General features: G+C 43.3%; 1 protein-coding gene across 2 annotated transcripts in view; it reads right to left on the bottom strand.

Moving 5' to 3' along the window:
- MYO16 (myosin XVI) overlaps positions 1–20,099 on the bottom strand; it is a 2,357,781-nt gene that overhangs the window by 1,578,215 nt on the left and 759,467 nt on the right. For both annotated transcript variants that reach the window (XM_085622905.1, XM_085622906.1), the window contains exon 10: positions 1,345–1,495. In XM_085622905.1, coding sequence (XP_085479031.1) covers positions 1,345–1,495 — 151 coding nt within the window. The remainder of the gene's footprint in view (positions 1–1,344; positions 1,496–20,099) is intronic.

The raw sequence follows: 20,099 nt of genomic DNA, 5'->3' as shown, positions 1-20,099 counted from the left end.
TCTTCTTTTGTTTAGCATGCCCACTTAACATTTCTTGGTCGAGCTGCTTGGGCTTGTCATTGTTTGCCATTGTGCCATTATTTGTGACCACTGACATATTGTCTACGGACCCACAAATGCCTGAAGTGTAAACCTTGCTTTTGACATATTGTCATTTATGTTATTTTTAACATCTATTACGATAGTGTGCCTATGTAGGTGGTATATGTCAGATACATGTATATTAGTGATGAACATGCCCACGAAATTTCAAACAACTGATCTCACCACATCACGAGAAAAAGAACAACTTCTCACACACTTTTTGAACCTATGAGAGTAACTACAAAAGTGTACACTCACTTGACAATAGGCAGGGATAACTGATCATCCAGAGAGCAGTGTTTTCTAGGACATTCAGCATCTTTCCTAGATACAGCCCAGTATGACGTAAGTACTGTGTAACCTGGAGCTGCATTACGCCTTGGTGCAGGTCTGTGGCTTATGTATCTCAGCTCTCCGAAGGGCAGATTTCTAGTTACTTGCACTGAAAGCTAATTTTAAGTAGAACTCTGTAATGATGTGTCATATCTGAGTGATTCTGTAAACATATGATGTCAGTGTATTATTATTGTAATGCTGAGTTATAGTTGTTTATGCAATTGTTGGTGGGATATTTTGCAAAAAATTAGACTCGCTTTCTCAACAGTGCCTTAGGGAAGAGAATCAAAAGCCGATTATAATGCTCAATTTTCCCTTCTGTATATCCTCTGTGTGTTAGCTGTTCCCAATTTTCTTGTGATTCCTGACTCTGTTTTCCTACATATATTCTTTACTTGATTGACCTATAAAAACAGTAAAAGATGACTTGTTTGAGTGGCTTTTGGGCACGTGGCCACAGGAGACTACGTATTTGACGGGAGAATCAGTGATCTGGAGGACTCCTATGGATGTATGACTGCCTATTGGTAGAAAGGAGGATACACACTTACGCAATGTACCAGTGATGCCTAAGTGATCATAGAGAGTGATCAATTGGACTTCAGACTGATAGTATCGAACAGTGCTGAGAAGTCAAGAAGGACTACGAGACAGGAGTCACTGTTGTCTGCGTTGTGCTGGGCACTTTCACAATATAACATAAAAACTATCACGAGACAGGAGTCACTTTTTTGACTGTAGGGGCTACACATTACTCGATTCCATATTGCAATGGTGCAGCTCAACTCCTAATCATGAGCACAGCAGAAAAGTTACAAAAAACATATGCTGCAGAAAGTAGCCACAGGCATTTCAGAAAAGGTCACGTTATATACCAATTTTACATTCAAGGCAGAGATGTTGTTCAGAAAGTAGTGCACATACCTGTTCAAGTTTGGCAGTTAGGTTGGCGGTCATGTTCTCCGAGTTGTTCTCTTGAGAGTGTTGCTTGTGCAAAGGTTTCCCTGAGTCTTTGAACATGGTGTCCTTCTCCAGCAGACTATCTTGCTTTGCAATGGGTAATGCCAATGGGCTGCTGTAAGAAAGAATTGATGCTTTGATTAGATTGTGTAAACATCAAGCTTTTGCTTTCAGCAAACAACAGCTGCAATTTTTTGATTGTATAATATTATGTGCATAAGGTGGCACATCCTTTTTCTGGGACAGGCACTATGTAGGAAATAGCGGCATTGCGGATAAAAAAGAGACATCTTGCTCCTGGTGCTTTTGCCATTACAGAGTACTATTTGCACACTTTGCATCATCCTGCCGGTGGAAACGTAAGACTGCAGCCTTACCTCACCTTACTGATGCACAGCAGTGTTCAAGGAATATTGAACACATGCTACAGGGGCTAAATAAATAAATAGGAGCTGTTCGTATAGTGCAACGACTTTGTGGCCAAACAATATGCCCCCGGCTAGACACTTTGATTTAAAATTATCTTTCATGCAAGTCAGCTGTAAAGAAATAGGAAAGGTCTCAAGCAGAATATTCATGAGCGTTTACTAATTTGATAAGGTAAGCAAATCAATGTGTCGTTTGGAAAATGAATATGTAATTAACTTTTGTTGAAATATGTATTTCGCATAATGCACAATACTAAAAAACATAGACATGAAGCATAACTTAAAACAAACTGAATAGTAAAAAACAAGCCCTATGGGTTCCAATACAGATTTAATAGCAGAGGAGGGCGACATATGTGAGTGTTGGCGTGTATGTTTGTGTGTGTGTGTGTGTGAACCTGGGACTGGTGGACGGGCCTTCCAGCAGTAGCGACGGAGAGGGGCTCGCCATCCGCGAGTGGAGAGTGCACTATAGCAATCCCTGGTGGGAGGTGTCCGGAGGGTGTGCGTTAACCCACCCCCCCTGTAGGAAGGATTCCTGCGTCCTGATCAGGCAGCAAGCTCCGTTCCCCGAAAGGAGGGAACGTACGTACTGGCAGCGGTGCATCATCCACAAGGAGGACTACAAGTGTATACAGTAAGCTGGGCTCATAACCCAAGGGAAAGGGGAGAAGACTTGGGACTGGGGAGTATGTTTGAAGGCTAAAGGGGGACCCAGTTGAACCGAGTGTTGTTCCGTGGGGAAGCCGAGGGCCGGCTGTAATTACCGGCACCTCAGCCCAACCGAGGGTGCGACTGAGGTGATTGGATAACAGGACGAAATCTTGTGCCAGCAAGAGCCTAGAGGTACTGCCAACTAGGGAGGGAATAGCACAACGTTAAAGTAACCTACAAGCAGATTACCTGAAGGAAACAAACTGGTTGCCAGCAGTTAATGAGCCTTGCTGTCAGGAGAGACCCGTTTAGATCAGGGGATAAGCTGAATTGTGTAATGGGAGAGTGCTCTTCAGAGTGCCGTCTGTGAGGAGGTTAACAATTCCTTCAGAGCCAAGGCGCCGGGTGGGGCCACCTAGAGGGGCTACAGATCTGTGTAATGGAGTTACCTCGAGGGGACTGTTACCGTGAATTATAATGAAATGTTTACCCCGAAATATGTGCAAAGGGTTTATCTTGAAACGTACTGTAAATGTTTATTTTGAAAGTTAAAGAAAAGTTTATCTAGTACAGTAAAGTCCAGGCTGAGCCTTAGAATATAGAGAGAGGTTCAAATGCAAATGAAATGAAATGGTTCAGATTGTAATGTTAAACTGAAAGCCGGATTTTAATAAGAAAGAAATGATATAAAGCTTACAGTAAACCTTACACAAAATCGGTGTATTGTTCTTTTTGAGTGGTGTTGCGCAAGATTGCGAGCTGAGTAGGATGCAGGCCTGAAAAGCCAAACGGAGTGATGAGCCTTTTGACCTGAGCCAAGCTACCCCTAGGACGTAGGTCCAACAATATATATATATATTATCTACTGGCGGTCGCCAGTAGATAGTTATAGTTACAACCTAGTTTCCATAGGAAATCTCAAAATTCTATTTTGAATAACTTTTTCGCCGGTTGACGAATCCTCGCGAAATTTTCAAAACTAATGGGGCGCTCCGTTCAGCTCCTACCCTGAAAGTCTCGGGGTGATTCGTAAAGCGGGTGCCGAGAAAAAGGGGGGGTCCCAAAATGCGTTTTCCCCATGCATTTTTCCATAGGACCTTTAGTCGCAGCTACAGCCCGAACGGCTGAACAGAATTACGTGGAATTTCGGCAGAGTAGTAGCCATAAGGTCAAGGAAGTGCCTTTTGCAGGTCTGATGTAAATCTGTTCAGTATTTCCTGAGAAAATAGCATTTAAAAGCATATCAATATCTATACGCGCGCACCCTGCGCGCACCCTGCCGTGTGCAAGCGCAATTCTGATTGGTTGAAAGATGTCGGTAAACATTCGAATCGGTCGAAACCAGGAAGTGTCGGCCGCCATTTTGTCTCTCGCAGTCTGAGGGGATGAAAAACAAAGGTGGAGAACGTGAAAAGGGGGCAGAGTGGACAGTTCCTGACCCCCTAGCCGTGGTCAGGGGGTCACAGAAGGACCCCCAAGGGAGAAAAAAACAATTTTTTTTTTAAAAAAATCGCGAGGTGCGCGCCCCCTGCATGCACTGCGAACCGAGGGCGCTCGGTGCGCGAAGCGCACCGAGTGCCCACAGAGTGCGCACGGTGCGCGCACGGTGTAAAACCTGAAAAAAATAAATAAATAAAAACATAACTTAGCATTTAAAAAACCGTACAAATTCACTGAAAAAACCATAGGTTTCACACACGTTATATTTACGAATTAGCATTTAAAAAACCTTGCAAATTCACTTAAAAAACCATTGGTTTCACACATGTTATAGTTATCTGGACATTTTACTCGTAAAAAAACAATGAAATTCCCCCGTTATAGTTACTGCAGGCAACTATAACTCAGGCGACCGCAATCCTCTGCTGATGACGTCAGATATTACATCACTGATGACATATGTGTCTTTCTGAAAAATAAATATTTGTTATATATGTATAGCTAAAGATTAATGGAAGAAGACATGGGTAAATAAGTGTCTAAATACAGTGATGTAATATCTGACGTCATCAGCAGAGGATTGCGGTCGCGTGAGTTATAGTTGCCTGCAGTAACTATAACGGGGGAATTTCATTGGTTTTTTACGAGTGAAATGTCCAGGTAACTATAACATGTGTGAAACCTATGGTTTTTTAAGTGAATATATATATATATATATATATATATTACCTACTGGCGGTCGCCAGTAGGTAGTCATAGTTAGGACCTAGTTACCATAGGAAAATTGTAACATTCTTTTCCCAATAACTTTGGTGTCGGATGATGAATCTTTGCGAAATTTTCAAAACTGGTGAGGCGCTCTGGTCAGCTCCTATCCTGAAAGTTTCGGGTGATTCGTCAAGCGGGGGCCGAGAAAAAAGAGGGGTCCCAAAACGCGTTTTTTCCATGTTATTTCCCATAGAAAATTTTGGAACGGGCTACAGCCCGAACTGCTGAACGGCCTCTGAACACCTCTCTGCAACACAGCTCCCTGGCACATACTGGAGGTACCTGGTGGGCTAGTTGGCCCCCAGGGACCCTCAGAATTGAAGAGGAATTAATTCACCATCTTAAAATGTGCCACAGGGTGTGTTGGCACACATGTCACCTCAGGCCTCGCCCCCTTCCTTCACCACTGTGCAAAAGCGCCCCCTGGCAAGTTGTAAGTTGGGGAATTAATTCCCCTTGAATACTGAGGGACCCTGGAGGCCAACTAGCCAACAAGGTACCTCCAGTATGCACCAGGGAGCTGCGTTGCAGAGAGGTGTTCAGAGGCCACGCCTCTTTTTACACCTCTGTGGTGCTTACCGGAGGTACCTAGTGGGCTAGTTGGACCCTAGGGACCCTCAGGATTCAAGGGGACTTAATCTCCCAACTTAAAACGCCCAGAGGATGCGTTTACACAGTAGGGAAGGGAGGGGACAGGGCCTGAGGTGACGTGTGCAAACATGCTCTGTGGCACGTTTTAAGTTGGGGAAATAACTCCCCTTCAATTCTGAGGGCCCCTGGGGGTCAACTAGCCCACCAGGTGCTTCCAGTAAGTGCCACTGCGCTATGTTGCAGAGAGGTGGTCCAGGCCATGCCCCTTTTTACACCTCTCTGCAACGCAGCTCTGTGGCGCTTACTGGAGGTACCTGGTGGGCTAGTTGGAACTCAGGGACCCTCAGGATTCAAGGGAACTTAACCCCCCAATTTAAAACGCACCACTGGGCGTGTTTGCACACATGTCACCTCAGGCCCACCCCTCCCTTCACCAGTGTGCCAATGCGCCCTGTGGTGCATTTTAAGAGGTAGTTTTAATCCCCCTGCCCTATTATGTACAAGGGGCTTACAGAGGAGGCAATGCTAATCACAGGGGTACCCCAACGCATAGTGTTCACTAGTGTATGTAGGTGTTTTCACTGTATTCTAAGTGTCTTTTAGCATACCACTGGCTCTAGGCCTGGTTAGTCAGAGTCAGTTACCACCAGTACCCATCTGAAAAAGTTGTGGGCACAGGATGATTTTGTAACAAGGCGTCTTTATGCTCCTCTGTTGGTTCTTTCTGTATATGCCTTGCTTCTTTCTGCTCTTTTCTTTGTCTTTGTGGACTTATGTTGCTTCTTTCTGCATTTCTTTTTTTTCTTTTTCTTTTTGTGCCTTGTTTCTTCTTTCATCACATGTCCTACCTCTGTAGGCATAGTTAGAAACTAGCATTTAAAAAACCTTTGAAATTCACTGAAAAAACCATAGGTTTCAGGCACGTCATAGTTAGAAATTAGCATTTAAAAAACCTTAGAAATTTCAGTGAATATATAAATATATATAAACGCTTTTCCTATGGAATCTAGGTCATAACTATAACTATCTACTTGCGACCACCAGTATTTAACCCGTTCCGTGCTCATGACGGAACCCCTCCGTCATGAGCCATGGGCGCGCTGTGCTCATGACGGAGGGGTTCCGTCATGCTGCGGCCGTTGGCGGCCGCTCCTCCCACGTGGCACTAATTCCCCGGCTGTGCGGGCGATTAGCGCAGTGGGCGGAGTCGTGACGGAACCACTCCGTCATGAGCACAGCTCGCCCGTGACTCATGACGGAGTGGTTCCGTCACGAGCACAGCGGCGCCGCACTGCCCCCAAACCCCCCCGCGGCGAAGGGGTTAATATATATATTCATTGCTTACCGCAGAGCTCCAAATTTACGATCTCTTATTGTGAGAGCTGAACTCAAGCAAGCTGTAACAAATGCAGGGGTTCATTGCTGTGACTCTAAAAGGTGAATCACGTGTGAATATCTTTTACAAACATCATCTGTAACTAGTTCTGTTACGAGAAGGACCTATGCAATAAGGCAGCATCTTACATGTCGCTCAACATGTATTATTTATGTGATTGAGTGCCAACGGCAAAGCTGTAACAAGCAATATGTAGGCCAAACAGTCAATGACCTCCGTACACGATTCAGGAACCACAAATCTGCAATAATTAATAAGAAAATTGACCAGCCTGTAGCCAATCATTTTAACCTTGTGGATCATTCACTATCAGATTTGAAGATTTTCCCCGTGGAACATGTTTCAAAGGAAGAACTACTGGACTCCAGGGAAAACTTCTGGATGTACCGTTTAAAATCACTGCATACAGATGGACTGAACATTACTGACAACACAACCTGATTACTGCATATCTCAAGAGCTCTCAGGACTGCATTGATTCCACATTCCAAATGGAATCTTCACTCATGATGCTTTATGAAAATTCAGCTGTCATCTGTGCAGCCACAGAGCAAACCATCTTGTACTACCTGAGGAAGGCGGAAAAACACACCTATACAGACACTCACTCACCACCACTTATCTAGAGTTACTCACACACCTAGTCAGTCATGCAAATAAACAATCACACTTCCATTTACTGACCTACACAGTTCACACACCACATCACTTATTCAAACAGAAAGAAACGCATACTTACTCTCTTATACAATCACTGATACAAGTACACACTTATCCATGCAGCCACTCTCACAATCACTGACTCTAACGTATAGTCATTTATATACTCCAACTCTCACATACACTGCCTTTTACATATGCAGTTACTTGGACATGTACCACTGAGACATCCATTCACTCACCAACACACCCATACACACACTCACCCACCCATACAGCTGTTTCCACATGCACTCTTGAACCCATGCAGCCAGTGAATCAACCACTCAAACATCTATGCAGAGAGTCACACACCTCCCACCCACCCACACACACACTCTGGCACCCAAAAAAATACTCAGGCAACCAATCAATAACCCATATACACACTCATGTAGCTACTGAACAACCCATGCAAAAGCTTATACAACAACAAACAGACTGCTACAGACATTCACACAGTTTAGTCACTAACCCATGCATTCAGTAAGACATATGTAATTGCTCACTTAAACAGTCAGTCACACACCTTCTAAATCCTCCATCCAGACACTTATACACCCACTCAGTCTTTAATACACCTTGGTATTTATATAATACAGATTTAAACTTTAAAGAAACTTACAGTCACTGGTTGATGTCATCAGTGATGTCAACAGTGATGAAATTTGAGATGTCATCAGTGATGTCATCAGTGATGTCACTGACTATGTCAAGAATGATGTAATATGTGACGTCATCAGCAGTGCATTGCCGGGGCGCGAGTTATAGTTAGCTGAACTAACTATAATGGCGGAATTTCTCTGGTTTTGTACGAGTGAAATGTCCAACTAACTATAACGTCCCTGAAACCTGTGGTTTTTTTCAGTGAAATTCTAAGGTTTTTTAAATGTTAATTTCTAACTATAATGTGCCTGAAACCTATGTTTTTTTCAGTACATTTCAAAGGTTTTCTAAATGCTAAATTCTAACTATAACATCCCTATTAACTCCCCTTGAATCCTGAAGGTCCCTGGTGGCCAAGTAGCCCACCAGGTACCCCCAGTAAGCGCCACAGAGCTGCGCTGCAGAGAGGTGTTCCTAGGCCACGCCCCTTGTGACACTACTCTGCAAACGTGGCTTCTGGTGCATTGTTGCTCGGACGGTGAAGTCCACTTGTGTCCTGAGGTCCTCAGGACACAAGAGGACATCTGGCATTTACTAGAGGTACCTGGTGGACTAGTTGCCCCCCAGGGGCTCTCAGGATTGAAGGGGAATTAATCCCCTGACTTAAAACGCGCCACAGGGTGCGTTTGCAGAGGGATGCTGGGATGGAGCGGGGCCTCCGGCACGATGCTGTTATTTAATGTTTTATTTTTTTTAGGAGGGCTGGGTGGCCCCCCTTCTTTTTCTTTTTTTGGGGCCCTGGGGACCCCATCCCCCAGGGCCTGACCCCTTTTTAAAGAAAAACACAGGAGGGCGGCTGCGTGGCCCCCCTCCAGAGAACAATTATGGCCCCGGGGACCCCATCCCCCGGGGCCTGGCCACAGATATATATATAATTTTTTTAAGGAGTGGGCTGCATGACCCCCCTCCTGAGGCCTCTTGTAACCCCGGGTACCCCATCCCCGGGGCTCTGCCTCATTTCTTTTGTTGCTTTTTTCAAATTTTGAAACCCTAGGGACCCTCAGGATTCAAGGGGACTTAATCCCCCAACTTAAAATGTGTCACGGGGCGTGTTTGCATACTGGTGAAGGGAGGGGGAGGGCCTAAGGTGACATGTGTGCAAACTTGCCCTGTGGCGCGTTTTAAGTTGGGGAATTAATTCCTCTTCAATCCTGAGGGTCCATGGGGTCCAACTAGCCCACTAGGTACCTCCAGTAAGCGCCACAGAGCTGCGTTGCAGAGTTTTCTAAAAAGGGGCGTGGCCTCTGAACACCTCTCTGAAACGCAGCTCCCTGGCGCATACTGGAGGTACCTGGTGGGCTAGTTGGCCCCAAGGGACCCTCAGAATTGAAGAGGAATTAATTCACCAACTTAAAACGCACCACAGGGTGTGTTGGCACACATGTCACCTCAGGCCCCGCCCCTTCCTTCACTACTGTGCAAACGCGCCCCCAGGCGAGTTGTAAGTTGGGGAATTAATTCCCCTTGAATACTGAGGGTCCCTGGAGGCCAACTAGCCTACCAGGTACATTCAGTGTGTGCCAGGGAACTGCGTTGCAGAGAGGTGTTCAGAGGCCACACCCCTTTCTACACCTCTCTGCAACGCACCTCTGTGGCGCTTACTGGAGGTACCTAGCGGGCTAGTTGGACCCTAGGGACCCTCAGGATTCAAGGGGACTTAATCTCCCAACTTAAAACGCCCACAGGGCGCGTTTACACAGTGGGGAAGGGAGGGGACGGGGCCTGAGGTGATGTGTGCAAACACGCCCTGTGGCACGTTTTAAGTTGGGGAAATAATTCCCCTTCAATCCTGAGGGCCCCTGGGGGCCAACTAGCCCACCAGGTGCTTCCAGTAAGCACCACTGCGCTGTGTTGCAGAGAGGTGGTCCAGGCCGTGCCCCTTTTTACACCTCTCTGCAATGCAGATCTGTGGTGCTTACTGGAGGTACGTAGTGGGCTAGTTGGACCCTAGGGTCCCTCAGGATTCAGGGGACTTAATTTCCCAACTTAAAACAGCCACAGGGCGCGTTTACACAGTGGGGAAGGGAGGGGACAGGGCCTGAGGTGACGTGTGCAAACACGCCATGTGGCGTGTTTTAAGTTGGGGAAAAAATTCCCCTTTAATCCTGAGGGCCCCTGGACCAACTAGCCCACCAGGTGTTTCCAGTAAGCGCCACTGCGCTGTGTTGCAGAGAGGTGGTCCAGGCCGTGCCCCTTTTTACACCTCTCTGCAATGCAGCTCTGTGGCGCTTACTGGAGGTACCTAGTGGGCTAGTTGGACCCCAGGGACCCTCAGGATTCAAGGGGACTTTATCCCCCAACTTGCACATATGTCACCTTAGGCCCCCCTCCTTTCACCAGTGTGCAAACGCACCCGTGGCGCATTTTAAGAGGTAGTTTTAATCCCGCTGCCCTATTATGTATTAGGGGCTTACAGAGGAGGTCATGTTAATCACAGGGGTACCCCAACGCATAGTGTTCCCTAGTGTATGTAGGTGTTTTCACTGTATTCTAAGTGTCTTTTAGCATACCACTGGCTCTAGGCCTGGTTAGTCAGAGTCAGTTAACACCAGTACCCATCTGAAAAAGTTGTGGGCACAGGATGATTTTGTAACAAGGCCTTTTTCTGCTCCTCTGTTGGTTTTTTCTTCTTTCTTCACATGTCCTACCTCTGTAGGCATAGTTAGAAACTAGCATTTAAAAAACCTTAGAAATTCACCCTTAGAAATTCACATAAAAAAACAAAGGTTTCAGACACTTTATAGTTACAAATTAGCATTTAAAAAACCTTTCAAATTCACTGAAAAAAACATAGATTTCAGACACGTTATAGTTAGAAATTAGGAGTTAAATAACCTTAGAAATTCACAGAAAAAAACATAGGTTTCAGGGGGATTATAGTTGGTTGGACATTTCCCTCGTACAAAACCCGTGAAATTCCCCCATTATAGTTAGTTCAGCAAACTATAACTCGTGTGCCCGCAATGCACTGCTGATGACGTCACATATTACATCACTCATGACATGGTCAGTGACATCACTCATGACATCACTGATGACATCTCAAATGACATCTCTGATGACATCACTGATGACATCATCATTGTGATAGAGTGGCAGACCTCCTCTCACCCTAATATAACCTTTGATACACACACTCAAAAATAGAAACTAACATTTTCAAAACAATGGACACACCAGTACCAGTTACAACACACCTATTCAGTAATTCCAAGATCTACACACACATCCACTCATTTAGCAACAGTCCTATACAGTCACTCATACATGTAGTCACTCATCATATGTACTCATACACCTATACATCCTGTTACACACCGACATTCATCCATAGAGTTACTCACAAACATAGTCACACATGCAAAGAAAGTATCAAACATCCATTTACTTGCAAATACAGTTATTCACACACCACCACACTTATTTTTACAGAAACGTACACATACTTACTCTCTTAAGCAATCACTTATAGAAACACATACTAATTTATACAGGAACTCTTCCAATCTCTCACTCTCACATATACTCATGTATATACAAAAATACTCACATATATTAGTTTAAAACATATGTAGTTACTCATAAAGACACAATTGAGACAGTCTTTCACTCACTAACACACCCATACACACACTCATTCAACCATACAGTCCTGCACACATGCTGTCTTCAACACATACAAACAGTGAGTCACTCATTCATGCATCTATGCACTACGTAATACCCCCCACTGAACCATACAGACACTCAGACACCCATACTGATACTCAAAAAAACAACTAATAACCTATATAGACACTCATGTAGCTACTCACCAACCTATGCAGCCACTTATACACAAAGTGAGAGACTGATACAGATATTTACATATTTAAACATTACTCACTAACCCATGTATTCACTAAATCACACTTAATCAGTCAGTTATACAATCAATTTTACAAAAAAATCAACCATTTAGACAATTATATACCCATTTATTCTTCCATTGACCTTGAGATATAAATATTTAAAACATATTTAATTTTCAGAAAACACACATTCAGTGAGTGATGTCATCAGGGATGTCATTTGAGATGTCATCAGTGATGTCATGAGTGATGTCACTGACCATGTCATGAGTGATGTAATATGTGACATCATCAGCAGTGCATTGTGGGCGCGCGAGTTATAGTTAGCTGAACTAACTATAACGGGGGAATTTCACAGGTTTTGTACGAGGGAAATGTCCAACTAACTATAACGCCCCTGAAACCTATGATTTTTTCAGTGAGAATATATATATATATATATATCTATATATATAATTCACTTAATAAACCATAGGTTTTACACACGTTATAGTTTGGAATTAGCATTTTAAAAACCTTGCAAATTCACTGAAAAAACCATAGGTTTCACACATGTTATAGTTAGCTGGACATTTCACTCGTAAAAAACCATTGAAATTCCCCTGTTATAGTTAGTTCAGCTAAATATAACTCGCGCGACCGCAATCCACTGCTGATGACGTCACATATTACATCACTCATGACATGGTCAGTGACATCACTCATGACATCACTGATGACATCTCAAATGACATCACTGATGACATCACTGATGACATCATCCAGTGAATATGTGTCTTTCTGAAAAATAAATATTTTTTATATATGTATATCTAAAGGTTAATGGAAGAATAAATGGGTAAATAACTGTCTAAATGGATGTTCTTTTTTGTAATAACTGACTTATTAACATTATCTTAGTGAATACAGTGATGTAATATGTGACATCATCAGCAGTGGATTGCGGTCGCGCGAGTTATATTTAGCTGAACTAACTATAACGGGGGAATTTCTATGGTTTTTTACAAGTGAAATGTCCAGCTAACTATAACATGTGTGAAACCTATGGTTTTTTCAGTGAATTTGCAAGGTTTTTAAAATTCTAATTCCTAACGTGTGTGAAACCTATGGTTTTTTAAGTGAATTTGCAAGGTTTTTTAAATGCTAATTTCTAACTATAACGTGTGTGAAACCTATGTTTTTTAGTGAATTTGTAAGGTTTTTTAAATGCTAATTTATGTATGTATTATTATATTTTTTATATATTTATTTTACAATAAACTACCTATGTATATAGTTATAGATTGACTGTATCCTGTAATATGGAATGGCTCGTTTAAAATGTTTTTTTTTTTTAAGGGTTTTTCACTGAGCACGCACCATGTGCGCACCCTGTGATTTTTTGAAAATAAAATAAAATGTTTTTTTCACCCTTCGGGGTCCTTCAGGGACCCCCTGACAAAGGCTAGGGGGTCAGGAACTCTCTACCCTGCCCCCTTTTCACGTTCTCCACCTTTGTTTTTCACTGCCACACACAAAATGACGTCCGACACTTCCTGATTTCGACCGATTCGAATGTTGACTGACATCTAACCACCAATCAGAATTACGCTCGCGGACATTTGGTGCGCGCCTATAGATATTTATGTACTTTTAACTGCAATTTTCTCAGAAACTACTGAACAGATTGACACCATATATGCAAAAGGCAAATTCCTGACCTGAGGACTACCTCTTTGCCAAATTTCAAGTAATTCTGTTCAGCCGTTCGGGCTGTACCTTCGACTAAAGGTCCTATGGGAAAATGCATGGGGAAAACGCGTTTTGAGACCCCCCTTTTTTCTCAGCCCCCGCTTGACGAATCACCCCAAGACTTTCAGGGTAGGAGCTGAGCGGAGCGCCCCATTCGTTTTGAAAATTTTGCGAAGATTCGTCAACCGGCGCCAAAGTTATTCAAAATAGAATTTTCAGATTTCCTACGGGAACTCAGTCCTAACTATAACTATCTACTGGCGACCGCCAGTAGATAATATGTATACATAAATATATGTATATATATATATAGATCAACTCTGTCTCGTCCTCCTGCTTCCACACCCTCCGCCTCCTACGTAAGACCTTCAAATGGATCCCCCTCGAACACAGAAAGACCGTCACTCACACCCTGGTCACCAGCAGGCTCGACTACGGCAATGCACTCTATGCCGGAATAAACAAAAACCTCACCCACAAGCTACAGAACATCCAAAATGCAGCCGCAAGACTGGTCCTCAACCTGCCAAGACACTGCCATATCTCCCAACACCTGCGAACACTCCACTGGCTCCCCATCGAAGCTAGAGTCACCTTCAAGATGCTAACCCACGCTCACAAGGCCCTCCACGACACCGGACCAGCATACCTGAACAGCCGACTCAAATTCCACGAACCCCAAAGGACCCTACGATCAGCCCAGCTCTCCTACACAGTGGTCCCTTGCACCAGAAAGACCAGATCGGGAGGCCGATCATTCTCCTTCCTCTCAGCCAGAGCCTGGAACGACCTTCCGCTCCACCTCAGACAGATAACATCGCTCCCCATCTTCGCAAGCAACCTCAAAACCTGGCTCTTCGACAGACCCCCTCCTTGATGGACTGGAACCTGCAAACCCCCCCCACGCCCCCAGCGCCTTGAGAGTAGACCCTTACGGGTGAGTAGTCGCGTTTAACAAACACCTGACTTGAGGTCCCCAGAACTATTATTCACACCCCTACGCTTGCCTGGCGTACGCAAACCCAGCCCACTTTGCGCACGTATAAATAAGATAACGACAACACCACATGTCCCAGTTCTTCTACACTGCCTCAGGTGATATGCCGCATCCACCTCGCATATCACAATGCGCAATAAAAAAAGGGATCCATAAGGCGTACACCATCATCGCAATCAACACTGCACCGGAATTGTGAACACTGCTGCCCGTCGTGTTTGGACACACAACAATGACAGCAGGTGAGCAGTGGCGCTGCAATTGAGCATGATGCTGCGGGAGGGGTGGGGCGCATCAGCCTGGGTGTGCAGGTACAAACAAGTGATATTGCCCTGCTTAATAATTTGTTCTCTGACCTCATTCAGTCACATGTCTGTCTCATTTTAAGGACCTGCTGGACCGTACTGTAGGCTTGAGCCAGCGGGCAGTGCTGCCGTACAGACACATGGTGAGCACAGTGCTGCGGGAGGGGTGTGGTGCATCAGCCTGTGTGCAAAGGTGCACACAACCGATGTTACCCTGCGTACCGATGTGATCTCTGAGCCTCATTCAGTCACATCTCTGTCTCATTTTAAGGACCTGCTGGACCGTACCGTAGGCCTGAGCCAGCGGGCAGCGCTGCCCTACAGACATGTGGCGTTGGCTTTTGGGGCACAGTAGTGAGCTGATTACTAAGTGTACATGCACACAGGCTTGCGCCACTGCATTACACGCACACATTATGCTTCTACCATGCGCTCTGTTCCTTTGTATGTGAACGTTGGCATAACATATGTTTATTTAACCTTGTGTATTCTCGTGCACTCCAACTCCTCTTTGAACCACGATTACCACTAACAGTTCGAAGATCGTACTTCAAGAAGGAAGGATGCACTCAACTGGTGTTCTCTATTAACGTTGAAAGAAACCTTCATTTACCTCCAGACGTTTCCAACAATATATTTTTTCTCCCTTTTCAGACACTGGGTTAGTGGAGCTAAAATGGGCACAGCAGGTGCTCACCCCATGATGATGCCCTGGGCATTCTGACGCCTTCCACCGTGGTATCAAGACACCGTCCCCGACCGGAGACCTGCTGGGCCACCCTGATAGCGGCACCCCGGAGTTGGAGCTCGCACTGTCACACTGGTTGTGGCAGGTGAGCAGTCAAGCCTTGGCGCGCAGAAGCTGCAATTGAGCACAGAGCGGAGAAAGGGGCTGGGGTGCAGCAGCCTGGGTGCACAGGTGCAGGCAAGCGATGTTGCCATAGATAATAATGTAATGTCTGGCCTCATTCATATCTCTGTTTCATTTTAAGGACTTGCTGGACCACACTCTTTCTCGCGGACCCCAGCGTCCCAGACACACGGGTGACGGGAGGTGAACAGTGAGGGTTGGGTGCAGTAGGCCGGTGCTCTGTCTCCTCCTCCCTCTGTTCTTTTCACTCTCCCTCCCCTTCTCCCTTCCACCCACTCACTCTCTGTCCCATTCTCACTTTCCTCCGTTCATTCTCACTACCTTTCTTTTTCTCTTAGACATGGCACACATACTCATGTTTCTTTTTGTCTTGCAGGTTTTGTACGCTGCTTCTGGAGGAGTCCCACCCACTTCTTTCATGTTTTACTGTTGTTCGAATAAAGTTACATTTCCATTTATTTGTGTTGTGTCAATAAAAGTTATTTTTTTCACCAATAAATAACTGACTGTATGGGTCTTCTTTTCCTGACAACACTTGTCTGTAGTTTATTGTGAAAATCGGTGGTTGATAGTAGGTTATGAGGGAAATTTTGTTTAATTTTCCGGTGCACCTACCAAATATAAACCAACAGACTACTATATCATCATTGTGATAGAGTGGCAGACCTCCTCTCACCCTAATATAACCTTTGATACACACACTCAAAAATAGAAACTAACATTTTCAAAACAATGGACACACCAGTACCAGTTACAACACACCTATTCAGTAATTCCAAGATCTACACACACATCCACTCATTTAGCAACAGTCCTATACAGTCACTCATACATGTAGTCACTCATCATATGTACTCATACACCTATACATCCTGTTACACACCGACATTCATCCATAGAGTTACTCACAAACATAGTCACACATGCAAAGAAAGTATCAAACATCCATTTACTTGCAAATACAGTTATACACACACCACCACACTTATTTTTACAGAAACGTACACATACTTACTCTCTTAAGCAATCACTTATAGAAACACATACTAATTTATACAGGAACTCTTCCAATCTCTCACTCTCACATATACTCATGTATATACAAAAATACTCTCATATATTAGTTTGAAACATATGTAGTTACTCATAAAGACACAATTGAGACAGTCTTTCACTCACTAACACACCCATACATACACTCATTCAACCATACAGTCCTGCACACATGCTGTCTTCAACACATACAAACAGTGAGTCACTCATTCATGCATCTATGCACTACGTAATACCCCCCACTGAACCATACAGACACTCAGACACCCATACTGATACTCAAAAAAACAACTAATAACCTATATAGACACTCATGTAGCTACTCACCAACCTATGCAGCCACTTATACACAAAGTGAGAGACTGATACAGATATTTACATATTTAAACATTACTCACTAACCCATGTATTCACTAAGATACACTTAATCAGTCAGTTATACAATCAATTTTACAAAAAAATCAACCATTTAGACAATTATATACCCATTTATTCTTCCATTGACCTTGAGATATACATATTTAAAACATATTTAATTTTCAGAAAACACACATTCACTGAATGATGTCATCAGGGATGTCATTTGAGATGTCATCAGTGATGTCATGAGTGATGTCACTGACCATGTCATGAGTGATGTAATATGTGACGTCATCAGCAGTGCATTGTGGGCGCGAGTTATAGTTAGCTGAACTAACTATAACGGGGGAATTTCACGGGTTTTGTACGAGGGAAATGTCCAACTAACTATAACGCCCCTGAAACCTATGTTTTTTTCAGTGAATTTCTAAGGTTTTTTAAATGCTAATTTCTAACTATAACGTGCCTGAAACCTATGATTTTTTCAGTGAGAATATATATATATATATGTATATATATATATATATATTACCTACTGGCGGTCGCCAGTAGGTAGTTATAGTTAGGACCACGTTTCCATAGGAAATCCACAACATTCTATTTTGAATAACTTTGGCGCCGGTCGACGAATCCTCGCGAATTTTTCAAAATAGGTGGGGCGCTACGCTCCGCTCCTACCCTGAAAGTCTCGGGGGGATTCGTCAAGCGGGGGCTGAGATAAAAGGGGGGTCCCAAAACGCGTTTTTCCCATGCATTTTTCCATAGGACCTTTAGACAGGGCTACAGCCCGAACGGCTGAACAGAATTTAATGAAATTTGGCAGAGAGGTAGTCCCCAGGTCAAGGAAGTGCCTTTTGTAGGTTTGGTGTAAATCTGTTTAGTAGATTCTGAGAAAATAGCCTTTAAATCAATATATATAGCTGAGCCAGCTTACGGTGCGCTTACGGTGCGCTTACCTCTCGCACTCTGACAGGGGGTTGAAAAACAAAGTGAAAAAACATGTAAAGGGGCTGTTTAGACAGCTCCCAAGCACCTAGCCATGTCGAGGGAGTACCCAACGATCCCCCAAGTGAAAAAAAGCAATTTAAATTTTTTCAAAAATTTCGCCGATTACGCTTACCGTACGCGTACGGTAGCCAATATTATAAAAAATAAAAAATTATACACATTCTCCCCACCCCGTGTGCCACTGGTGCCCGAGTTGTGCATGGCTTATACGTAATCATTAAAAAACACATATAGTTTACCTGTCACAACGATGCTCATCATATGTTTCCTCCATGTGCGCACGGTGCGCGAAGCGCATCGTGTGTTCAGGGCCCATCTAGCGTAACGTGGACACGCGGTGCACGAAGCGCACCGCGTGCACACTGTGCGCGCACGGTGCGCGAAGCGCACCGTGCGCGCACGGAACGAACTGCGTTAAGTGGGCGCGCACGCCACAAATGGCGTAAAGTAACTTAGCATTTAAAAAACCATACAAATTCACTGAAAAAACCATAGGTTTCACACACGTTATAGTTAGGAATTAGCATTTAAAAAACCTTGCAAATTCACTGAAAAAACCATAGGTTTCACACATGTTATAGTTAGCTGGACATTTTACTGATAAAAAACCAATGAAATTCCCCCGTTATAGTTACTGTAGGCAACTATAACTCACGCGACCGTAATCCTCTGCTGATGACATATGTGTCTTTATGAAAAAAAAATATTTGTAATATATGTATAGCTAAAATTTAATGGAAGAAGACATGGGCAAATAAGTGTCTAAATACAGTATTAGCATCAGCAGAGGATTACGGTCGCGTGAGTTATAGTTGCCTACAGTAACTATAACGGGGGAATTTCATTGGTTTTTTATCAGTAAAATGTCCAGCTAACTATAACATGTGTGAAACCTATGGTTTTTTCAGTGAATATATATATATATATAATTCACTTAAAAAACCATAGGTTTCACACACGTTATAGTTTGGAATTAGCATTTTAAAAATCTTGCAAATTCACTGAAAAAACCATAGGTTTCACACATGTTATAGTTAGCTGGACATTTCACTCGTAAAAAACCATTGAAATTCCCCCGTTATAGTTAGTTCATCTAAATATAACTCGCGCGACCGCAATCCACTGCTGATGACGTCACATAATACATCACTCATGACATGGTCAGTGACATCACTCATGACATCACTGATGACATCTCAAATGACATCACTGATGACATCACTGATGACATCATCCAGTGAATATGTGTCTTTCTGAAAAATAAATATTTTTTATATATGTATATCTAAAGGTTAATGGAAGAATAAATGGGTAAATACCTGTCTAAATGGATGTTCTTTTTTGTAATAATTGACTTATTAACATTATCTTAGTGAATACAGTGATGTAATATGTGACATCATCAGCAGTGGATTGCGGTCGCGCGAGTTATATTTAGCTGAACTAACTATAACAGGGGAATTTCAATGGTTTTTTACAAGTGAAATGTCCAGCTAACTATAACATGTGTGAAACCTATGGTTTTTTCAGTGAATTTGCAAGGTTTTTAAAATTTTAATTCCTAACTATAACGTGTGTGAAACCTATGGTTTTTTAAGTGAATTTGCAAGGTTTTTTAAATGCTAATTTCTAACTATAACGTGTGTGAAACCTATGTTTTTTAGTGAATTTGTAAGGTTTTTTAAATGCTAATTTATGTATGTAGTATTATATTTTTTATATATTTATTTTACAATAAACTACCTATGTATATAGTTATAGATTGACTGTACCCTGTAATATGGAATGGCTCGTTTAAAATGTTTTTTTTTTTAAGGGTTTTTCACCGAGCACGCACCGTGCATGCACCCTGTGATTTTTTGAAAAAAAAAAAAAATGGTTTTTTTACCCTTCGGGGTCCT

Source organism: Triturus cristatus, chromosome 8, assembly GCF_964204655.1.
Source record: "Triturus cristatus chromosome 8, aTriCri1.1, whole genome shotgun sequence".
NCBI lineage: Eukaryota > Metazoa > Chordata > Amphibia > Caudata > Salamandridae > Triturus > Triturus cristatus.
The sequence above is the reverse complement of the archived record's forward strand: the minus strand, read 5'-3'. Positions and strand labels throughout refer to the sequence as shown.